Source organism: Amblyomma mixtum, chromosome 9 (genome assembly GCF_055824585.1).
Source record: "Amblyomma mixtum isolate Tamu chromosome 9, ASM5582458v1, whole genome shotgun sequence".
Lineage (NCBI taxonomy): Eukaryota > Metazoa > Arthropoda > Arachnida > Ixodida > Ixodidae > Amblyomma > Amblyomma mixtum.
The window spans coordinates 48,287,003-48,308,828 of NC_143020.1; the positions used below are offsets into that span (position 1 = coordinate 48,287,003).

The following is a 21,826-nucleotide window of genomic DNA, read 5'->3' on the forward strand; positions in this document are numbered from 1 at the left end:
TGATGCTGGGGATGATGATAATTAGTAGCGCCTTCACACCGCTAGATCCAATGTGTTACTCGCGCCCTACCAGTTCTCGTGTTCGATGTCTGACAACAGAAAGTCAGTGCCATCGAACTAAGAGAAGCAATCTAAAATCGTTAGGCATCAGGGGAGAAGTAGGTCAAGAAAGATCTCCGTGACAAAAACTATGAAAGACGCGCACTTCAACACAACAAACTGCGTAAATAAGTTCCAGAGTACAAACTCATCCTCTGCGGCAACCGAGCCCAGATTACAGGGTACAAAACCAACTTTCACCTGTCCGGTTTCAAAAGCAGCGAACGCGAATTTTCTCCAGGGTAGAGTGAGTCCGGATTCCTTGGGCATTGGAAAGCCCGCCAGTGTTAACCGATACGGTTCCGGAAACGCACCCACGCCTGGTACATGACTCTTCTCCCAACATTCAGGCGTCAGATCTGTGACACAAACTCGAGTTTTGGCTCTGGCACAGTGAAAGCATTCCAGCTTTGAGCCGTTAACTAGGCCATCGTCTCTGCGACGCAGGTGGGCGTTCTTCAGTTTCTCAAAGAGTTCGCCAGAGCCCCTAACCCCGCCTTCGAATCTTCCGAATGCAGCCGAGTTCTGTACCACACATGGAAGGGCTTTCTTTTCGTCCAGACCTTCCTCAAGATATCGGAATTTGTTCATGTGATTTGCCGGACGAGTTAAGGTCACTATCAATGTCAGCTCGCCCCTAAAGTAATTAGAGAAAGGCAGGATAGTGAGAAACTATGCAGCATACACAAGCCGACTGATTCGTATCTGCCCCATATGCCCCGACTCTGTCGAAGAATGCCGCCAGCAAAAAGGGAACTTCCTCTTGGGCACAATGAAGAAAAGAACTCTGACGCCACGCTTGAAGCTGCAAGTGATAGCGACCCTAAATGCGCAGGAGTTCAAGCACAGCAGTGCCAGGATTACGCACGACAAGCTGCCGATGGCTTCGATCAATGGCGTAAGGGGGGTGTCATTGCTCGAAGCGTAGAAACTACCATAGGTGAAGTCTACTTACGAGAAAGACATAACCGATAGCTGCCGCTCGTAAAGCGTCACATAAATCATTTCCATGTCGATCTTTGATTGATTGATTTGATTGATTCAATTTTATTTCTCAACATTCATACAAGGCATGCTTGTGAAAACATCTTGATCCCGAGCTAAAAGCTAGTTGGGATGCATGCAATTCAGTTTCAAAGAAAATTGCAGGCATAGAAAAATTAATTGCATACATATAAAAGCTCATGAAATTAGAAATACACAAATGGGTACATAGAGCAACAATATTCAAAGCACCAAGCCTCCTTTACAAACACATACAAACACACAAAAATACACGAAAAGAAGAAACGCTGGCTTCACTCATTGTTCATAATATTTCTTCAATGACTCAGGAAAAGTTTTGCAATGTTTGAGTTCACTTGGAAGCTTGTTCCACAGCTCAATACCAACATGGGCCATCCTTCTTTCTCCATAGACATTTTTCGTTTTCGGAGGTAGGAAGTTTCTATGAGTGGCGTTGCGAGTGCATAGTGGTGGGATACAGAATAGCGATGAGTGTAACGGGTAATTGTCTTGAAGGCATGTGTGTATTGTCAAGACAGTCCAGTATTCAAGTAATGATTGTAGTGGCAGTATATCCATCTGTTTAAAAAGAGGAGCAGTGTGGGCGTTGTATCCTGAATGTGAAATGAATCGAATTGCCCTTTTTTGCAAGACCCTAAGTGGTTCCAAATAAGATCGGTAGGTGTGGCCCCATGATTCAATGCAATATGATAACTGGCTTTGAAAAATTGGGAAATAAATAATTCTGAGTATGTCATTACAAAATAATCTCGGAATTTGTACAGAGCAAAGCATGCTGCAGCTAACTTTTTTACAAAGCGCCTGAATGTATGGCTTCGAGTGTAGGTTCTCATCTAGAATTATTCCAAGATAAGTGATGTTATTGACAAGTGCAATAGGTGTTCCCAGCCATTGCACAGAAGGCAGGTTTTTATGTATTATTTTTCGGGAGCCCCTAAATATTATGCATTTTGTCTTATTAACATTTACAACAAGTTTATTTGAAATAAACCAGCTACACAAAGTTTCCAATTCTCGGTTAGCGGTGCTAATAAGTTCCGTTGTAGATTCATGAGCACATAGAAGAGCAGGGTCGTCAGCATACATAAAAACAGAGAAGTGTTGTGTGAAATGCGGCAGGTCATTAATTGAAATTGAAATCCTTGGACCTCCTAACATCCATAAGCATCTTTCACGATTACAATACTCAATCAAGACCGTAGAAACATTTTTCAAGGGCACAAGATAGAGTACCGACTTAATGACTTCATGTGAGCACGAGCGAGCATAGGTGACTGTGAAACATCCGAGACGTACAGTTTGCCCGGAAAGATTCTGCGGATGGCGAACCGTGCTTTCTCATTGGCGTCCTTTGAAGTCGCGGGTTAGATCCCGGCCGCTCCGGTCGAATTTCGATGGAGGCAAAATTCTACAGGCCCGTGTAGTGTGCGATGTCAGTTTACGTTAAAGAGCCCCAGGTGGTCAAAATTTCCGGAGCCCTTCACTGCGGTGTCCCTCATAGCCTGAGTCGCTTTGGGACGCCAGACCCCCATAAACATTTTAAGGCGAAAGCCTTTAATGCCTCACCGTTGTCGACAGAAGGCTGCCGAGCGCTTATTCGCCGGGCTCCTCATCCCAGCTCTACTGGCTCGGAGACTAACCAGCCGCTGCTGCGATTCAGGGAAATAATAACGCATTATAGCGACAACCACAGCCTTTTCCCGGCCCCTGCAAAGCGGCTGAGTAAGACGTAGGAGCGAACGTTTAGGCGCCTGCAGACAGGTACTCCACTCTGTCCTGCAATCATAAAACATTACGATCCTAACACGGATGGGCGATGCCCGCACTGTGAGGAGACCTGTGATATCTTCCGCATGGTGTGGACATGTACTCAAAATCCCTACCTCCCCCCTTCCCCTACCCCTTCCAGAGAGGCATGGGAGACTGCCCTCCTCAACTGCTCCTCGCTTGAGTCCCAAAGGGCTCTGGTGAAACGGGCGAGAGACGGGGCCTTGTCATGCGGTGTCCCGGGCTAGTGACGCCGACCATGTAGCGGGGCCACTCTGTGTCTCCCAAACTCTATTTCATCAATTAAAAAATTACGAGGAACTTTAGCGGCTAAAGTGGTGAAAGGCGAAAGCCTGAGTGCTGCATTCTGCTACGCTATTGTTCACTTCACATTTTGTTGGTGCATTAATTAACTGCCAATTAATGACGCTTAAGCTTCGCCTCCAGGAGTGGAATGCGACAGCGTGTTGTAGCGCTGCCAGGCAGTCCACGGAACGCCACCACCCGTTCGGCGCGCCCTTTGAACGCAACGCTTTCTGAGGAAAGTAAATGGCGCTGTAATTCTCTGTCATCTCGGTGGACACCTTAGCAGTTAATTCGTATTTAGTTATTAATCAATAATTCGCCATATATTAGCAATTTGTCATTACTTAGTAATTAGTTATTAATTATGTGTGACGTCATTCAGTGGTGAAGTCACCAGTGCCACAGAGGCAGTCAAAGTGGTGCAAAAAATGCTTTCGCCTCTACGCACCTTAGACAGTCAGAGTGTCCCCTGAATTTTTTAAATACTCAGAGACGCGCGCCTGTCTTATAGTGCTTAACGAACCCCATGTGGTCGAAATTTCCGGAGACCTTCACTACGGCGTCTTTCATAGCCTGAGCTGCTTCGGGACGTTAAACCCCTATAAACTAAACTATTATCATTCATTCATTCATTCATTATTTCCCAATCTCACGGATGGAGGAAGCTAAGGTAAAAGCTGCATGCCAGCAGCTTGAGGAGCCCTCAACCCCCGTAAAAGCAACAGCAGTGGAAGGCATAGCACACTTTCTGGACCACTTTCGCACGGTGACAGACCATAATTAAAGTAAAGTAAAAGCCCAGTAACTGCCACTCTGGGCTCTGGAAATTGTCTAGAAATGGGGACATCTGTTATTCAACCAACGGTCGTCGTCGCTTCAACGGACGCAGCTGCTGTGAAGCGCGTCCTTTCCTCCAAGCATTCCTTCCTCGTCTCTTTCAACATCTGTGTTCACGCAGCAGTGATTGTGGGCCAGATGGACTATTATGCTGAGCTGGCCGAGAGGATTCATCGTGGAAAATTCAGCGCAATACGGGGACGCGTACAAAGGAATAAGACCACAGCGAATAATGCTCGAAGTCAGCGCTCGTCTTTGTCGTCTTCCTTAGTGACTCGTCTCCTTGTTGCGCTCGCTGGATTTGCCAAGATGGAGCCAGTCGACAGGCCCGTGCACTTTCCTTTTCTTCCGGTCAGGCCCGTGCACTTTCCTTGGTCTTCCCGATCCCGAAGAACGTGAACCCCGAGCACAACAGGGAGCAGAGGTTGGCGAGGGCCAGGGCTCTCGTGCACCTCCACGCCAGAGAAGAAGGCGCCGCCTACGTGGACGCGGCAGAGTATCAAGGGAGCACCGACGCATACGCGGCGGTGGTTGTCGGGGCATCGACGGGTGCAACGAAGACCGCGGTGAGCGTCCGGACTCGACAAGCGCACCGGGCGGAGGAGGTGGCCATCGCCTTGGCCGTTTCCGACCCCGGATGTACTACAGTGTTGTGTGACTCTAGAACGGCAGTGAAGAACTACGCCAAGGGTAGGGTATGTAGTGAGGCCGCGCGCATACTGCGCAAGGCCGAAGACATCGGACGCAACAGTCCTGTGGTGATCAAGTGGTTTCCGGCCCACATGGGCAGCGACGTGTCGGAACGCGGAAACGTGAACCACAGCGAGACGGCCAACTCGGCCGCGCGAGGACTAACCAACCGCGCGGCTGAAAGCACGGCCGACTCGGAGTCCTGGTCGCGGCGCAGTGCCAAGGACAAGATGACCACCTTCAACGAAATAGTGAAATGGTACAGACTGAACAGACAGACTATGCCGCCACCTCACCCGGGGCTTACCCGGAAGGAGGCAGTGTTATATAGACAGTTACAGACGGGGTCCCTGCTCACCCCGGTGCTAGCTAAGCACGTGTGTCCGAGTGTGCACGCGAGCGACATATGCAGACTGTGCGCGAAGGAGAGAGCCACCGCGGCTCACATCCTTTGGGACTGTAGCGTAAATCCGCGCGAAGCCAGCGAGAAGCCGACGATCCCGCCGCAGCTAGAGGCTGCAACGAGGAGCTGTGATCAAAAGACACAACTCAAGGCCGTCCAGCAGGTCTCGGCAGCTCTCGAGAGGCAGCGACCGAGCAAAACCGAGGAGAGGGGGGCGGCACCCCCAGGAAGGGGGCGGCGGCCCTCTCGAACCCGCGGAAGTAGCGAGGAAGACCTCAAGGAGCACAACGCACGAGATTGACGTAGTGGCCGCGTCGCGGTAAAAGCTTGTCCTCCCTGCTTGGAGGGAGCCTAACCGACTCTGCAGGCTTTCTAAATAAAAGTTGTTCTCTCTCTCTCTCTCTCTTCCTTTTCTTCTTTCAATATCAGCAGCAACGGTCGAGTGGGAGGTGTTCGAACGGCACGTGGAAGTCGACGCTCCAGCTCGTGCCCTGTGCTGAGAGAACACCACATCACTGGGAGGCGGCAGACCTGGCCTTCCACCGTTCCAGCGTCCTTCTTCTGCACTTGCGGTACCTCGTCACATCCTCGAGACTCCTCCAGTGCACTGCACGCTCCGAAGGTAGGTTGTTGGTTTATTGGTTTGTTGGAGTTTAACGTCCCAAAGCGAATCATGCTATGAGGGTCGCCGTAGTGAAGGGCTCCAGAAATTTAGACCACCTGGGGTTCTTTAACGTGCACTGACATCGCACAGTACACGGGCCTCCTGAATTTCTCCTCCATCGAAATTCGGCCGCTGCGGCCGGGATCGAACCCGCGTCTTTCCGGTCAGCAGCCGAGCGCCGTAACCACTGAGCCACCGCGGCGGGGCAGGTAGATTACTCCAGACGACCAGCTTCGGCAATTCACCGTGAGCAAAGCTACTTTTAAATTGAATTTCATTGGGATAGACCGGGAAAATTAGCAGGAAAAGCGAATGGTTAACTTGGTGTATATGGAATTAAAGTGCAGTTGTACTATCGGGGACAAAACCCAACCTGTAGCTTACAGCATCTCTACTCAACTCAAAACTCTCCACGACGCGGAAAAAGCGATCTATAGGACCATAGGTGTAACGCCTGCTAAAGAACAACTGCTTTTACTGCACCACATTGGAGAATGTGAGTCTGTCTGTCACGTCGGCAGGTTTGGCTTCTATCAACTGCCTAATAATGGAGCTATCGGTTTTTGTTCCCGGCCATGCGTCCTGGAGAGTTTTGCGCCCAATAGTACATTTATGCTGCTAGAACGCTTGGGATGTTTCTTTCAATGCTTTGTGCATGGCGCTCCTTGTGACATTTGTAGCCTCGAATGCTCGTACTCGTGCTCCCGTCGTCTACAGAGCATTAAGGTGTATTAGTTTGCTTTTGTGTGCGCATAAATGGAGGGAGGTGGATCTGTCCTCGTGTAAATTAAATGTTAGTGCTCGTGCTAACCCCGGCGTCCATGTTCCTTCATGTCCGTATGACACGCCCCGACTGGAACGCGTGACATCCCGCCGAGCGACTCAGTAGTGTGGCCTCACAGCCCCCGTGACAGCACAGATCCGGCGGCGAGCGCGAGCCCCCGAATGCAACTCTCCTGCGCGTGACCGGAAGTTTCTTCCCCGAGAGCCATGCGCGCGCATATGTTCTCAATGGCGGTGGTAGATCAGCAAGGGGCAAGCGGGCCATCCGGAATATTTAGTCACGAGCCCTGTCCCGTTGAGTGGCTTCTGCCTGGGTTCAATGGCGTCCTTCCCGGCCGGAACCAATGGTCCACCGGCAGCCAGCACCGAAAAAGGCTGGAGCGGTACGCAACGTGAGTGGCTCCGTCTCCCGCAGTCCCGTCACTGTACCACCTTGAGGTACGATTACCACGCGTTGTTCTTTTGATGCGAAAGCATTTCTTAGCTCATCAGTGGCGTTCGTGCGACGAGACAGATCCAGAGCCAATCCAACGCTAGGCACATAACAGTCCATACATTGGCTAAACTGGCTGAACAGTCCTCTTTTGGCAAAAAAAAATGTTAACAAAGATAAAACAAGTAAAAAAAGAATAAGAAAATAAAAACCAAAATCATATAAAAACGGAAAAAGAAATAAAAAGAAACTGAAAATGAAAAATCAAAATAACAAGCAATAAAATATAATGACCAAGAAAGAAAAAAATTAGAGGGAGAAAGAGAGGACAGGGTAAGGCTTTCGCATTTCCGCTCTTCAGCAGACAAGTACAATCCTGCATTTTTTTTTTTCGAAACGCTGCGACATTCTCTCTCTAAGACGAACTTTGTGCTTATGGAACTTGGTTGTTGGCATACATGTCGCCGCTGTAGTGAAAGCGCAGTGCTGTGTTCTCATCTAGTAAATTGTTAATTAAAAGACTAGCGCATAAAACTAGGACAAAGACAGAGAAGGAGAAAGAACTGCCTTTGTCCTAGTTTTGTGCGCTAGTCTTTTAATTAACTATGACACACCAACTTGCCCAGCTTTCCGCCTTGACTCATCTAGTACATTGCTGCATTTCTTTTGTGACTCCTTCGAGCGTTTCCTCCTGGACTGGTTTATACCACTGTTTACAGAATTAGAGTCATGTTTATTTAACATCGTGACCATGTTGGGTGCGCCGACAAAAAGCCAGTGAAAAGGCTTGACAAGGCCGACGTGTCCCACAGAGGTATTGCAATGGAACACAATATGATAGCACATTTAGATGAAAAAAACCAACAAATTTAGCAATAGCTAGCCATCAATTCGTACTCCTTGTTTAGCTGATGCGGTAAAATATAGCTCAAGATGTGGCAACCATAATTTGTCCGGATCTTATGTACAAACCATTTCTATGTAGTTCGTTTATATTACTTTGGCTCTTTGCATTGTAATCCTGACACCGCAGATCACAGACCGCATTCTTTCCAAAGCACAATCCTAATTGCTGACGGCGTTACGGTGGTGAATCCGTGGCCGCGTGATCAAATCCGGGCAGCGGCGGACAAACATCAATGAAAGCGGAAAACAATACTATCCACCTAATTTGCGTTCTCCCTGCACGTAAAGAACCCCGTGCGGTCTAAATTATTCCGGACCGCAGCCGCTGTGGCGTTTCTAAGACACTGCGCCGTACCATGGTATGGAGTCAATAATGGGCCGGACGGGTACGACGGCCCAAAGAATGCTTTGCCCGGCGTGAAGTGCCTTCGACTAGGAGTGTTGGTTTAGTTGGTTTATTGGTGTTTAACGTCCCAAAGCAACTCAGGCTAAGGGAAGCCGTAGTGAAGGGCTCTGGAAATTTCGATTATCTGGGGTTCTTTAACGTGCACTGACATCGTGATTTCAGAGCGAGAGCTTTACTCCTGGAAGTACAACTTCCGATTTCGATGTGGATGAGACAATTAACTTCAGTGCCTCACTAGGTCAAAGCGCAATGACCTTCAGTGCCTCACAAGGTCAAACGGAACTTAACTGCGTGGTGGTATGCCCCAAGCTGTAGCAGTATACGACCACGTGATAATATGACTATGAGCATAGGGTACTTGACCCTTGACGTTTGATTTGAGACAGTGGAGACCATCCTTAAGAGAGCTTTCACACGTACAACTAGGTTCAAGCAACATCGCACCCCGCCATTTTTTCCTTGTATGGGCCGCCGAGGTGGCTCAGTAGCTATGGTATTCGGCTGCTGACCCGAAAACGCGGGTTCCATCCCGGCGCGGTAGCTTAGAGGTTAAGGCGCTCGTCTACCGAGCCGGAGTACCCGGGTTCGAACCCGACCGCGGGGGCCGTGTTTCGATGCAGGCGAAACGCAGAAAATTGGCTGTGGCTTATCTCTGCTATGCCAGGATATAAGTAGCCTGAGGTGAGGGAGAGGTGGACACCTCTCATGCGCAGTATGCAGGACACCTCTCATACTGCATGCGCAGTATGGTACGACGTGCACGAGAGCACGCGAAACGGCGAGACTGCGGGCAATGTAGCTCACGCTACAAAAGGCGCCCGTATGCTGTGCGATGTCAGTGCACGTTAAGGGTCCCCAGGTGGTCGAAATTATTCCGGAACCTCTCCCCCCCCTTCCTCCCTCTCCTTACGGCGCGGTTCAGGTGTCCACCGAGAATGTGAGATAGATACTGCGCCATTTCCTTTCCTCAACACCTAATTTACCAATTTATTTACCCGCCGCGGCGTTGCGTTCAATGGAGGCGATATGCTATACCAAGTGCTATACCAAGGTCGACATGGACACTTCACCACACCGGCGCGGTTGCCAGAAGAGAATTGGTCTTTCGAAGCCACGTGCTGTTTTTAATCACCACCGTGTTTTTTTTTTCACTGCATTTTACTTGAGAGGCCCGTGTACTGAGCGATGTCAGTGCACGTTAAAGAACCCCAGGTGGTCGAAATTTCCGGAGCCCTTCACTACGGCGTCTCTCATAGCCTGACTTGCCTTGGCACGTTAAACCGACTTAAACCGTACACCATTTCTTTGTATGACTGGATTCCAGGTTGCAGCCTCTGCGTCGAGATGGAAGTAATGAAAAAATATGGTGATCCAGACGCCCTGCTAACTGCGGAGAACCACATCCTCCTCAAACTGGCGTCACCGCCCTGGCCCCGGGAGAGACCTCTTCCGGGAGGATTCTCGTATGCTAGCGACGACGGCCATGTCCTGGTCACCAGCAAAGAGTCGCTGGTTGCGGCTAAGGGCGCACTTATGAAGAACAAGATCTCGGCGGCCCTGTTCGCGGGGTGCGCGGCCTTCGACTCGTCCGACTTCTTCGAGGTGGCTGCGAGGCAGGTGCTGGCGGAGGCCGAGGAGGTAGTCATCGTGCACAACAGGGACACGGTCTACCGGCTGATGCGCATGTTCCCCAACGCCAGAGTGCTCGCCCTGCCGCACGACCTCGGCTCGCACGCCCTGCAGGTGGACGAGCCGTTCAGGAACCGCTTCGCGCCCCTGGTGCAGTACTCCCGGCTGAGACAGCTCGTGGGAAACGTGGAGGGTCAGAGCGACGGCTGCCTCCTCTTCTCGAGGGAGACGGTGAGCGCCATCTTGCGGACTTGTCCCCTGGTATGTACCGCTGCTGTTACATTTGGCTTTAACCGCAGCGTTCGACTATAGTGGCTTGAGCGACCTCCTCGCATGTGGGAGGTGCGGGGTTCGATCACCGGTGCCGCCGGGTGCCCAGCGGTGATACAGTGGGTACGAGCCTTCCCTTGGCCTAGCATTCGCTTTTTTGTGGTGCAATGCTTGAGAAATGGGTATTTGACCGACCTTGGGTAGACGAAAAGACCTTGTGCATGCATGGCCCTGTCTGGCCACAGGTTCCCTTGCGCCGTAAAAATGCTTCCTCATCATCGCCTTTGGTTCTTTGGACCTCGGATTCAACTTGGTGGTGCCTAAATTATTACGGCATGCACGGAGGCACACAAGGACTACGTTAATGCGGTATCAACCACAAAAGTGCTCACGATCAGTGCTCTCGGGAAAAAAAAAATTTGAGCTGTATCGCGACCCAGCCGCTGGAAGCGTTACCTGCTGATCGAGCTTGCTCATTCTCACACACCTTCATACATTTCAAGCGATTCACTTGTGTGAATGCTTCGCAATAGCTATCGACCCCAAGAGTGCTCAGGATCAGTGTTCTCGGGAAAAAAAATTTTGAGCTGTATCGCGACCCAGCCGTTGGCAACGTTACCTGCTGATCGAGCTTGCTCATTCTCACACACCTTCACACATTTTAAGCGATTCACTTGTGTGAATGCTTCGCAATACATTTCTTCCTACACATCCGCATCCGGTAAACTTTTGTGGCTAATGTTACAGCCTTTGTCAAAAAAAATTGGCAGTGGCTTAGCTATGCTATGCCAGAATTACATAGCGAGAGGTGAGGCCGAGGTGTCCACATTTCCGTGGACACCTGAACAAGAGGGAAGGCGCATAACTGCCTTCTTGGAACAGTGGAAACCTCAACCGTGATTTAAGCTAAGTGGCGGTAGTGACAGGTGGGCGCCGCATGCGTTGGCATCGACAACATTGTTCCAGAAACGCGACGTTGAAGCCATAGACCGTTGACGTTCATTGTGTTCATTGGCGTTGGCGCTGACGTTTTACACTCCGATGATTTTAAGGAAAGGAAGTGCGCATAATGGCTCCTTGGGTCAGTGGACGCCTGAATCGGGCTTATAGGTGCGTGGGGTAATGAGAGAGAGAGAGAGAGATGTGGGCTGCAGGCATTGACAAGGTTGTGGCAGAAACGCGGCGCTGAAGCCATAGGCCGTCGGCGTTCATTGTGTTCATTGACCTTTTCGTTGTCAATGTTTTACACTCCGAACATTTAAGGAAAGGAAGGTGAGCGCGCGCGGCGAGGCACTCCAACTGTGTGTAGTGACGCCACTTGCTCCTCGCGCATGCGCAGGACGACTCTCCAGGAGCCACGCGAAACTGTTCAACTTCGGCCAGTGTAGCTCACGCTACAAAACACAACCCATCGGTTTCGATTCTAGTCCAGCCGTTGTGGCTCATTTTATACACAATTTAACCTCGTTATAGCGAAGTTGAAGGAGCCCGGCGAATATTTCAGTATAGCCCGTGTTGACCGATCTTGGAAGGGACAGCGTCATTACTTCGTTATATCCATTATTTCGTTATAAACCATTCCGTCATAGCGAGGTTAAAGTTCCAAAGCTCACGACGCTGAGAAAACACCCTTCTTCATCTTCCGAAGAGTCCCAGACAGCCCCACTACAAGTTTTAGAAGCAAACCTCTTGGGTTGTACATTTTTGGTTAATGGTTTATGGGGGATTAACGTTCCAAAGCGACTCAGGCTATGATCAACGCCGTAGTGAAGGGCTCCGGAAATTTCGACCACCTGGGGTTCTTTTACATTCCCTGACATCGCTCAGACACGGGCCTCTATAATGTCGCCTCCATCGAAATTCGACTGCCGATCGAACCCGTGTAGTTCGGGTCAGCAGCAAAGTGCCATAGCCAGTGAGCCACCGCGCTTGACCAATCCTGTATTCTGCCGTGTGAAAATTCTCAAACAAAAGTAGTGCAAAACACGGTACAAAGCGGCGAACATGATCCATACACGAGTGCCCTTTATCAACGGGATGTGTTTATTCTGTAAGCGCGTTTAAATACCTGTAGAAAAAAATGGCGGGCGGTTTAGTATTGCACGAAATATTGTGCGAAAGCACTTTTTTTTTGCAAGTGGACACCACCGCCACGTGCCTCAAAGCGCGATTCAGGTGTCCATGATAAAATTGGTAAATTGGTTTTTGAGGAAAGTAAAATGGCGCAGTATTTGTCTCACATATCTCGGCGGACACCTGAACCGCGCCGTAAGGGAAAGAAGGAAGGTGGGAGTGAAAGAAGAAAGCAAGATATGCCGTAGTGGAGGTCTCCGGAATAATTTCGACATCGCACAGCACACGGGTGCCTTTTGTGTTTAGCCTCCATAAGACGCGGTCAGTTTCGAACCCGGTTACTCCGGCTCGGTAGAAGAGCGCCGTAACCAATGAGGCACCGCGGCGGGCAGACCTTTATTTTGAGGGAAGGAAAGGCGCATAACTGGCTTCCTATACTCTGTTTCATACATCAGGTGCAACGCTGTCAAAGCTAGCGCTCTTTTTTGCGCAGCCTGCATCCGTGACAGAAAATAGTGCGTTGCTTGTGGTGAGCGAAAAATAACAAATGCATTGCCGACAGGCTTCGTGGGTAATACATTTGTCATCAGCGTGACAAAAAACGATGATATTGCGAATGAATCGGTCGAGATCTCTGATTTTGTATTTTGCGTGTGTCGTCTTTTTCCATTTCACGTTTTCGCTGTCCCCGCTGGCCGCCGTGTTTACTCTTTCTGTCCGCCTCCCTTTTACTTTTGAGAAAATGGCGTCCAGCTCAGCGGCGTGACGACAATTTGGACCAATCTGAAACGCGGACAAATACGCCTTGCTCGTCGGTAAATTGGTTTTTGAGGAAAGGAAATATATCTGTCATATCTCGGTGGACACCTAAACCTCGCCGTAACGGGAAGGGAGGAAGATGGAGCGACGCGTTAGACCGCACGGCCACAAAACAGCGCGGAGGGATACACCTCTCTTTATTTTTTTCTGCGGACTACTTCCGTAGCCTTCACCGCGTTGCACATGATGTATGAAACGGAGTATAGGTTAGTGTACACCTCAGTCACGCATTGAAGTACGTGGCTATAGTGCCTAGAAATATACTGCACTATAACGTGACGGTAGTTTCCACCACCATAAAAACATGCCAATGAATAGCTCCCTTGCTACCTCTGAACTGTGTCTGCTCTCGTTTCTGCCGATTCCAAGGGGTGAACGACTGCACCCTGCTTAGGCCAACCATTAGTTGAAACGAAAGCTTGACTACGGGACTTCGTGCACCGATCGCCGGGTGCTTAGTTTTGACCTTCAGCTGATTTAGAGGTGAAACCACGAAAAAGAGAAAAAGAAATTGAATCGATATCCATCACTGGGAGTCGAACCCGCGGCTGCTCCAACAGATCTCCTTTAAGGGCCGCTCAGCGAGACCCCAAGGCCGCCAACATGCCTCGTGTTAAACTGCACCACATTCTCGTGATGATGATGATGTCCTCAGGCTGAATGGCACATACCCACGGCGGGGGATTGGCCAGGGTGCATAGCGGATACAAACGCACTCATGTACAGGGAATGGAGTATATTTAAATTTAAAATTTTGGGACGCAGAGATAGAATTTGTACAAAACAAAAAATACGGAGAAAGAAACGTTGTGAATTCACATTCTAGCAGAGGAATCTACCAGATGAAATTATACAATCGTGAATAGAATCGAACACTGGTTTCAGGGCATATCCCTTGGCGCTTGCCCCGAAGGATAAGAGAATCGGAATAGATAGAGGAAGTCCAAGCCGAGCGAGGGGGATCTCCAAGTAAATTCTACGGAGAGCGGCGAGCCGCCGGCAGAGAGGAAAAAATGTTCTATAGGCTCAATTTCGCCACAAGACTCACAAAGGTTGGATATCGAAAGCCCCGATCGGCATAAATAAAGATTAAGCCGCGGTGTCCTGCAGCGCAAGAGGGTCATGGACACCTCACATTGCCTCGAACTGCATATCCACACACTCCAAGGAAATGCCAGGTGTTGAAAATCCGCTGCAGCGAGGAGAGGCTCATGGCTCAAGGTGTGAAAACGCTGGAATCGCTGAAAGCGTGCTAGAGTCAAGTAAACAGTATTTGGGACGAAAGGGACAATAGGACCATCAAGGGCAGACTTTGCTAAAAAATCAGCCCTCTCATTAGAAACAATGCCACAGTGCCCAGGGACCAAGTGAAAGCGTACTTCTGTAACATGTGGAGGAATAAAAAATTGAAGGGAACGGCTCATAGGAGTATCACTCGAGGTTTCGAGCGCTGCCAAAACAGAACGGTTGTCTGAGAGTATAATAACCCGAGTGATACTGCAGGGAATCCTTATTAAGGCCAACTCAATGGCCAGAAACTCAGCTACAAAAATAGGGGTATATTCAGGGGCCCGAAATGAGTAGCTCCAGTCAAGAGCCCTTGAGTAAATACCAATAGCGGCCTTTTCATTTTGCTGGGAGGCATCTGTATAGACGGCAATATGGTTAGGAAAATTGTCTAGGTACTCCGCTATGAGCCCATTTAACATATTGGCGGGCAGGTTCTTAGCATTCCTTGGGAGGGTGTTGTAAAAGAAGACTGCCGTGTCAGCCCGCCTGTGGTTGACATGTACTAAAGATCTCATTGATACAGAAATATTTGACAGCAGGGAGTTGGTGAACACCACCTGAGGGAGCTTATACCGAGGCCAGGGAGTACCAAAGAAGAGAGTTGGGTTCGTTGTAAATATAGGGTTAGCCAATCCAGGAACAGGCTCCAAAGTACTTAAAAATATCCGCACAGTGATAAGCTCAAACCGGGAATTGAGATCAGGTATTCGCGCCTCCAAGTACAACACAGCATTAGCTACTGATTTAGGCAGACCTAAGCAAAGGCGCAGAGCGCGTCGCTCCATAACAAACAGGGGTTCACGCTTGTACTTTGGGCACCCAGAAAATAGAACGGAGCCGAATTCAAGGATTGGCCGTACGTAGGTCTTATAAAGAAGTAGTAGAGTGTCTCGTCGCATACCGAATTTTTTGTTGCTGATCCTCACCAACCGGCCGAGGGCACGCTCACCCTTAAGCGCAATGCTTCTAATGTGTGGCCGCCAATCTAAATGCGGGTCATATATTATACCCAAATATTTTGTTGAATCAACTTGCGGGATGAGGATAGAGTGATACGACAGAGAGATGTACACACAGAGAGATGATGCACATTCTCGTGCTGTGCATTGGAGAGCGTCGTCTTCGTCAACTTACATCTGCTCCGTCCCGCGGCACTGCCTGCTTACCGTTAAGAGACCGGAAGTGGGCGGAGTGGGTGAGAGAAAAAACGCGGGTTAATGATATCCCAGTTGAAATCAAGAGGAAGAAGTAGGCTTGGGAAGGGCATGTAATGCGAAGGCAAGATAACTGCTGGTCCTTAAGGGTAACGGAGTGGATTCCAAGAGAAGGCAAGCGTAGCAGGGGGCGGCAGGAAGTTAGGTGGGCAGATGAGATTAAGAAATTTGCGGGAATACGGTGGCCGCAACTGACGAAGGACAGGGTTAACTTGAAAGACATGGGAGAGGCCTTTGCCCTGCACTGGGCGCAGTCAGGCTGATGATGATGATGATGAAACATTCTCTGAAGTTGTTTTTTTTATAAATGTCAGACGTTACCATCTCCTCTTGTAATTGTCACCTCTGATTTCTTCCTCTACTTCCAGCTGCAACGCATCGACGCGCGCATCGTCCTGGAGCCTTTCGTGGAGGACCACCAACTGGCGACGCCCACGGTGTGCGCAAGGACGACCGACTTCACCCACGTCACGCTGCTCACCTCGCTGAAGACCTGCGCCGGTGGGTTGGAAAGCGTGGCGGGCACACGTGACGTCACTCTTGCTGCGGGGATGTTTCCGCGCGTCGAACACTTGGTGGTGAGTTCCTAATTCTGCTTTTAAACTGGATGGCCTACAGCTTACCCAACTTATGACGACAACATAGAAAGTTCGCTGCGGATATGACCAATTAACATCTGCCGAGATGTCCAGTTTTCTGATTCTGTCTTATCTTGCAATCTAGGCGCATAGAGGCACACTGGAGGGCGACATTAAAGACTTTTGGAATAGGGTGACCCTGTCGGTTAGGGGCATAGGGCGATAGCGAAACACCAGTGCGGAGGCGCAGAACAATAGCGCCGCTGCTGTTATTATCCTGCGCACTGGTGCCCCGTTATTCCCCTATGCCCCGAACCGATAGGATCATCCTATCCTAATAGTCTCTAGTACTTTGTCGTCTACCCATGTCCGCTATCCGCAGTGCTGTCATGAGTTCTGCTCCTCATGACAGGCTGAAAAATAAGGGGGTTTTTTTATTTTTAAAAGGTTGTACCTGCAGTTTTAATATAGCGGCAGTTTCGGATCTCAAAAAATGTAACCTAAAACTCAGTTTTTGAGTAGTCGTCGTAAAATACGGATCTCGGGCGTTGTTGCTTGGCATGGTTTTAAATTACCTCGAGTAAGGTGATTGCGTAAAGCGGTTCTACAACGAAATTTATCTGTCTGTTTTCTGAGCGATCAGTTTTAGTACTGTACGCATTCATAGTTTTGTAGCGCGAGTCGACCTTCAGTCATTGTTATCTTCTTGGGTGGGATTGCTTGCTATTCTGCCTAATCAGCAAACGATCCTGCTCACTGACGAAACGAGGCAGCATGTTATTAAACGAGCAGAAACATTCAGCGGTGCGTAATTCTCTTGTGACGTGTGCCTCTTCTATATTCCTTCCAGACACGTTCCTGAATTTCGTTGCAGTAATCTGTTCCTCGAGTTATAATGCCTTCTTGCGGGGAAGCGATCTTACAATATTTCGCGACTACCTTCGGAATATTGTCGGGATTGATTAGCGCGAAATGCCGAAAGGTGACAGAGATTTATTTCGCGAAAATTTCCCTTGTCATGCAGTCTGAGCGAGGCGCCCAAAGGATCGTGCATTTACATGTTTAACATTTACAACACCAATCCACGAGGCTTTCCCGATAGCTGTTCGTAGTCTCTTGTTTCATATCCTTTGTATCCTTGATGAACGAATAAGGAATGAGCCCTGTCGACGGAGAATAAACGCTGCTGCACTGTTGAGCCGCTAGGAGGCTTAGCTCTGCCAATATTTTTTTTTAAGGGAAACTGCACCACTTTTTGAGAATTCCACGAGAGAATTGAGAATTCCAGAGGGGAAGGTGTAGTGCTCAAAGGCAGGTGAGCAGAAGTAGTCACGTCACGATAGTAGGATACAGCTTAAAAAAACAGCAGTTGCTAACACTGGGCCACGGTCCGCGGCATCATGTGTTACTCCGCTGGCCAATCGCGACAATAAACGAAATCAGCATTTTAATGTTTGGCTATATCAAACAATCCACGTATCGAAATTCTAAAGCTCATAATTTTTTTTTATTGTGCCAAGATTCTTGCTTAGGTAACAAAATACGTTTAATTAGTGGACTACTTTTTAGTCGTGGTGGAATTCTGTGCGCGGAGGCTGAATGTGGGCGGAGCTTCACTGCAGACTTAAGTTGTATCCGACTATAGGATAACACAATAAAAAGCATCAAAAGTGAAAATCATACAACCAAGAATCACAAAAATAAAAGACAAGAAACAGTGGATGTGAAAGGCCACAGCAGAAATAAGGTAAAAAGTTAAAAGCAGCTGTCTTTAAAAACGATAAAATTGTCCAAGATAACCAAATTCTTTGTCTTTCAGTGCAAGGGACTGAGTGCTAGTACACATCCAACCCCTTGAGCTCGTCGATTTCTAAAACCTATGCAATTGCCCTTTAACGCCTGGCTTCCCTGAGTGGTCGGCTAGTTGCATCGAGTTTGTTCCTCTATTGTGGAATACGCCATGACAGTCTGCTTCCGCGTTAAATGGATAGGAGAATCCAGTTACAAAAGCTGAATGGCACACGTGATCTTTTGCAGGTGGCTGTCACGTCCCTCGGTTCCATGGACGCCGTCTCATCCTTCCGCAATCTCCGCACTCTCTCCCTCACGCTCACTCCCCCCGCCATTTTCGCCAACGCGGACTCGGAACTACAGCTACTACTGAAAGCATGGCCACGGCTAGAGTCTCTTTCATTGAGATTTTGCGGCGGTTTGCGGCTCTCCGTTCTGGCGAGGCTCTGTCCACAGATCAAGTGTCTGCGCCTGATATATTGCCAGGCGTCAAAGCATGACATTTCAGTCCACGTCGACGCGTTCCCGAACATCGAACGCGTCGATTTAACTACGGCTCTCGTTAAGCCCGCCTACGAAGCCTTCTTCCAGGCCACCTGCGGAAGGCTCCGCAGCCTGCGTTTTGGCGATGACGTCAACTGCAAGAACTTCCTGCACCTCTGCCGCGAGCGTGGACGAGTCTCTTTCCCGCTTCTCGAAGAGCTGATCCTGGCCACGGAGTGGACGGTGCGTCAGTTAGGACTCCAGCCGGAGGACCTGCACGACGTGTTGGAAGCCCTGCCGTCGCTGCGTCGCCTGGAGACGGACAGCTACGAACTGAGGCTCTTCTTCGAGAACTACTGCCGTCCGCGAGGCCGGGTGTCTCTGTCCTGGAGCGAGTGTGTTTACTGTGCTGTCCACGACCAGTGGCGCGACAGGCGTCAGGACTTTGCCACGAAATTTATTCTGCCCTCTGAAAAGAGCTGCTAGTCACCTTCAGTCGACTCTTGAGGGCTATGACGTAATATTACTTACACTCTAAACACGGCTATATGGGAGTAAAAAGAGAGCAAAGGTGCCCTCTAGTCCTTTAATAAAAGGGAGTGCGCTAGAGGACATTTACTCCCTTTTTACTCCTTTCGTGTTTACAGTTTAGGAGTGTGGAAGCGAGCAACACACTACGCACTATCTTAGCGGTTTCACAGAAATTAGCGTTTGTGAATTTTCATACCTTCGCAATAAATAGTTAATGTTAACCGTCCATTGTCCACTTAGAAATCTATTAGCCCTTATCCTTAGCCATATATGACGTGCAAACTGCATAGCGCGCTTTAGCCAAAAAATTTCATCACTTGAACAATGCTTAAATGTGGACCTTGTTCACGCAGTGTGAACATAAAGGAGTAAAAAGGAAATAAGTTGTCCTCTAGCGCACTTGCGCCAGTGCACAGTTTAGTCTCTTTTTACTCCCATATATAGGCATATTTGTGCTTAGCGTGCGTCATTTGTTTAAACTTTGTTAAACATGCACAATTGCATGTTACTCCTCACTCTGTGTTCGTGACCCCCTTCTAAGTACGCGCACACAGTAGACGGTTTTGAATATTAACGCACTACTATCGACTGACGACGTTGCAGGACGTAGACTGGAAGCGCACAATTGCATGTTGCTTGCTAAGCATCTTAACAATCACGCTTCTGGTACCACTTAAAGAAATCTCTGCTTTGAGAAAGCAGCTTTCTTGCTTCGTCGAAACAGCGTTTCCTTGACCGGCAAATTTCTTCTGTTAGTCATGAGGCTCTAGAGCATTAACATGCTCTATTAACTAATACCGGAGTAACGGGTAAGGAACAGTGTTAGTACAACCTGTCCTCAGCATTCAACCGAGAAATTCTTTCCGACGAGCAGGATGCGTTGACAAAGCCACAGTGCAGCCTATAGTGACAAAGTGCCGCTAAGTATATCACGGACGTTTAGCCAGCGCAGCGAGTTCTCACAGCAACATCCAGGATTTCCAAATACGTGCAGACTGTGCAGACACTTCATTTTAAAGCCACAAAGGGGTCGTTCCGAAATGTAAGATCGAAGTTAATTTCGCCCCAATTAATTTCAGAAGTCAGGTGTCCATCGCAAGATGCTATCATGCTCAATTCGTCCTCATCTGCTCCTACAGCTTCACCGTATTGCTGCCCTGCATGCAACGGCCTAATTAGAATCACTTCCAATTCAACATATTTACGTAACACACCCATTTAGATGACAGCCAGAGTGTAAATGCGAGGATCGACAAGTTTTGTCAGGTGCGGGACAATCCTCCTGGCCGCAATGAAATGTTCGCAAAGCCCTTTTCTGTGCTCTGTCTGCACGCCACACTCCTTTGTTTTCCAATGAACGTCCCTTTATATATGAATTCACGGAATGCCGCACGGCAGTGTCTATATAGAACACCATCTTACGGCACTCCAGCACACAGTAAAACACTACCTGGTATTCTTCCGAGGTCGTCCGTCGCGGCTGAGGACTAACAGAGTGCGTCTTTCTATAGTTAAGTGTGCCAAGTAGAGAGCATATCATTCACGGTGGCACCACTCAAATGCTACGACAAGATAAGTTTTTCTTAAACTGTAATGCAGCTGGTATCACCTGTTTCCATGTTAAGTGTGAACAGAAGCAATGATGGACCAACCAGTCAGCCTTGAAACGTAGTGGATCCCAGCTTTAAGCTTCTCAGTAAACATGTCAAAGCTACAGGTTGTCGCTGTTAGTATACTTTCAACGCGGTTTACCAACATCGTTATTAGGCGTATACGCTGTTGCGTCATCCGATCTCGCACAAGGACATGAGGAGTCGGAAGTTAATTTAGTTATTTCTTTCATTACAAGAAGTCCATGGTAGAGAGAGGGTGCGGTAGATGGTCCTTGGCGATCACAAAATGAACAAGGGAGGGGAAAACCTCAGTTTGCTAGAGCCAACGTTTCGACAAGGGGACTTGTCTTCGTCTGGGCGGGACTTGTCTTCGTCTTGCCCAGACGAAGACAAGTCCCCTTGTCGAAACGTTGGCTCTAGCAAACTGAGGTTTTCCCCTCCCTTGTTCAGTACAAGAAGTATTTTACCACTTAATGAACACCGTACGTTGTTTGTTCAGAATAGGTGCGCCATTTCTTTTAGTAAAAAGTCATAACGCAAACACAGACAACGATTAAATAACTGCGCACGAACTCGCCCAAAAACAAGTTGTAATGATATGCTATTTCTTTACCGACGAAAATATTCCGGAAACACAACTTTCTTCTGGCAGTCCATGCACCCAAGCGTCCAACGTTTAGTAGTCTGATCTTTGCTTATGTTGCAGTCCCCGTACGCAGCACTTAGGCGCAAGACAATGTGGCAATCTTTAGGCCCTTGGTCCAGTGAGTACACTGGGCTCGAAACACACCCGTGAAAGAGAATTGTGACTGTTTTCTAATAGAATAAGTACTTTTGTCTGGGCTAGTTGGTGCATAGCTAACTGACGAAATCTACAGCGCCAAAAGAAGGAAGAAAAGAAGGAACACAAAAGAAGGACGGGCGCTGAACTGTCGACAGGTGCTAAGTGAATTCGTTTGAGAACGAGCCCGAATAGGTGGTTTTCAAACATACTAGGCGTAAAGTTCGTCCAAAAAGATACCGCGGATGGCGAACCGTCTCATCACGTTGGCGTCCTTCATAGTTTACAGCGAAGGCTCAAAGCGCTGAACTATTGGTGACGGTTCCCGCGAGCAACAGGCAATAATCGGCACCTCTATTTCGTCAAAGCTGATAACGCGAACGTCCACAAACGCAGTGCACTTCTAAAGCGATGGGAACAGCGCTCTGACCTTC

General features: G+C 48.8%; 1 protein-coding gene across 1 annotated transcript; it reads left to right on the forward strand.

The window, feature by feature from the left end:
- The first annotated feature begins 9,664 nt into the window (after positions 1–9,664).
- On the forward strand, positions 9,665–19,238 carry LOC149328924 (uncharacterized). Its single transcript, XM_089559935.1, has 3 exons — positions 9,665–10,210; positions 15,984–16,193; positions 18,231–19,238. The coding sequence occupies exons 1-3, from the start codon at positions 9,665–9,667 to the stop codon at positions 18,951–18,953; spliced, it is 1,479 nt and encodes a 492-aa protein (XP_089416061.1). The 3' UTR covers positions 18,954–19,238.
- The last annotated feature ends 2,588 nt before the right edge of the window (positions 19,239–21,826 follow it).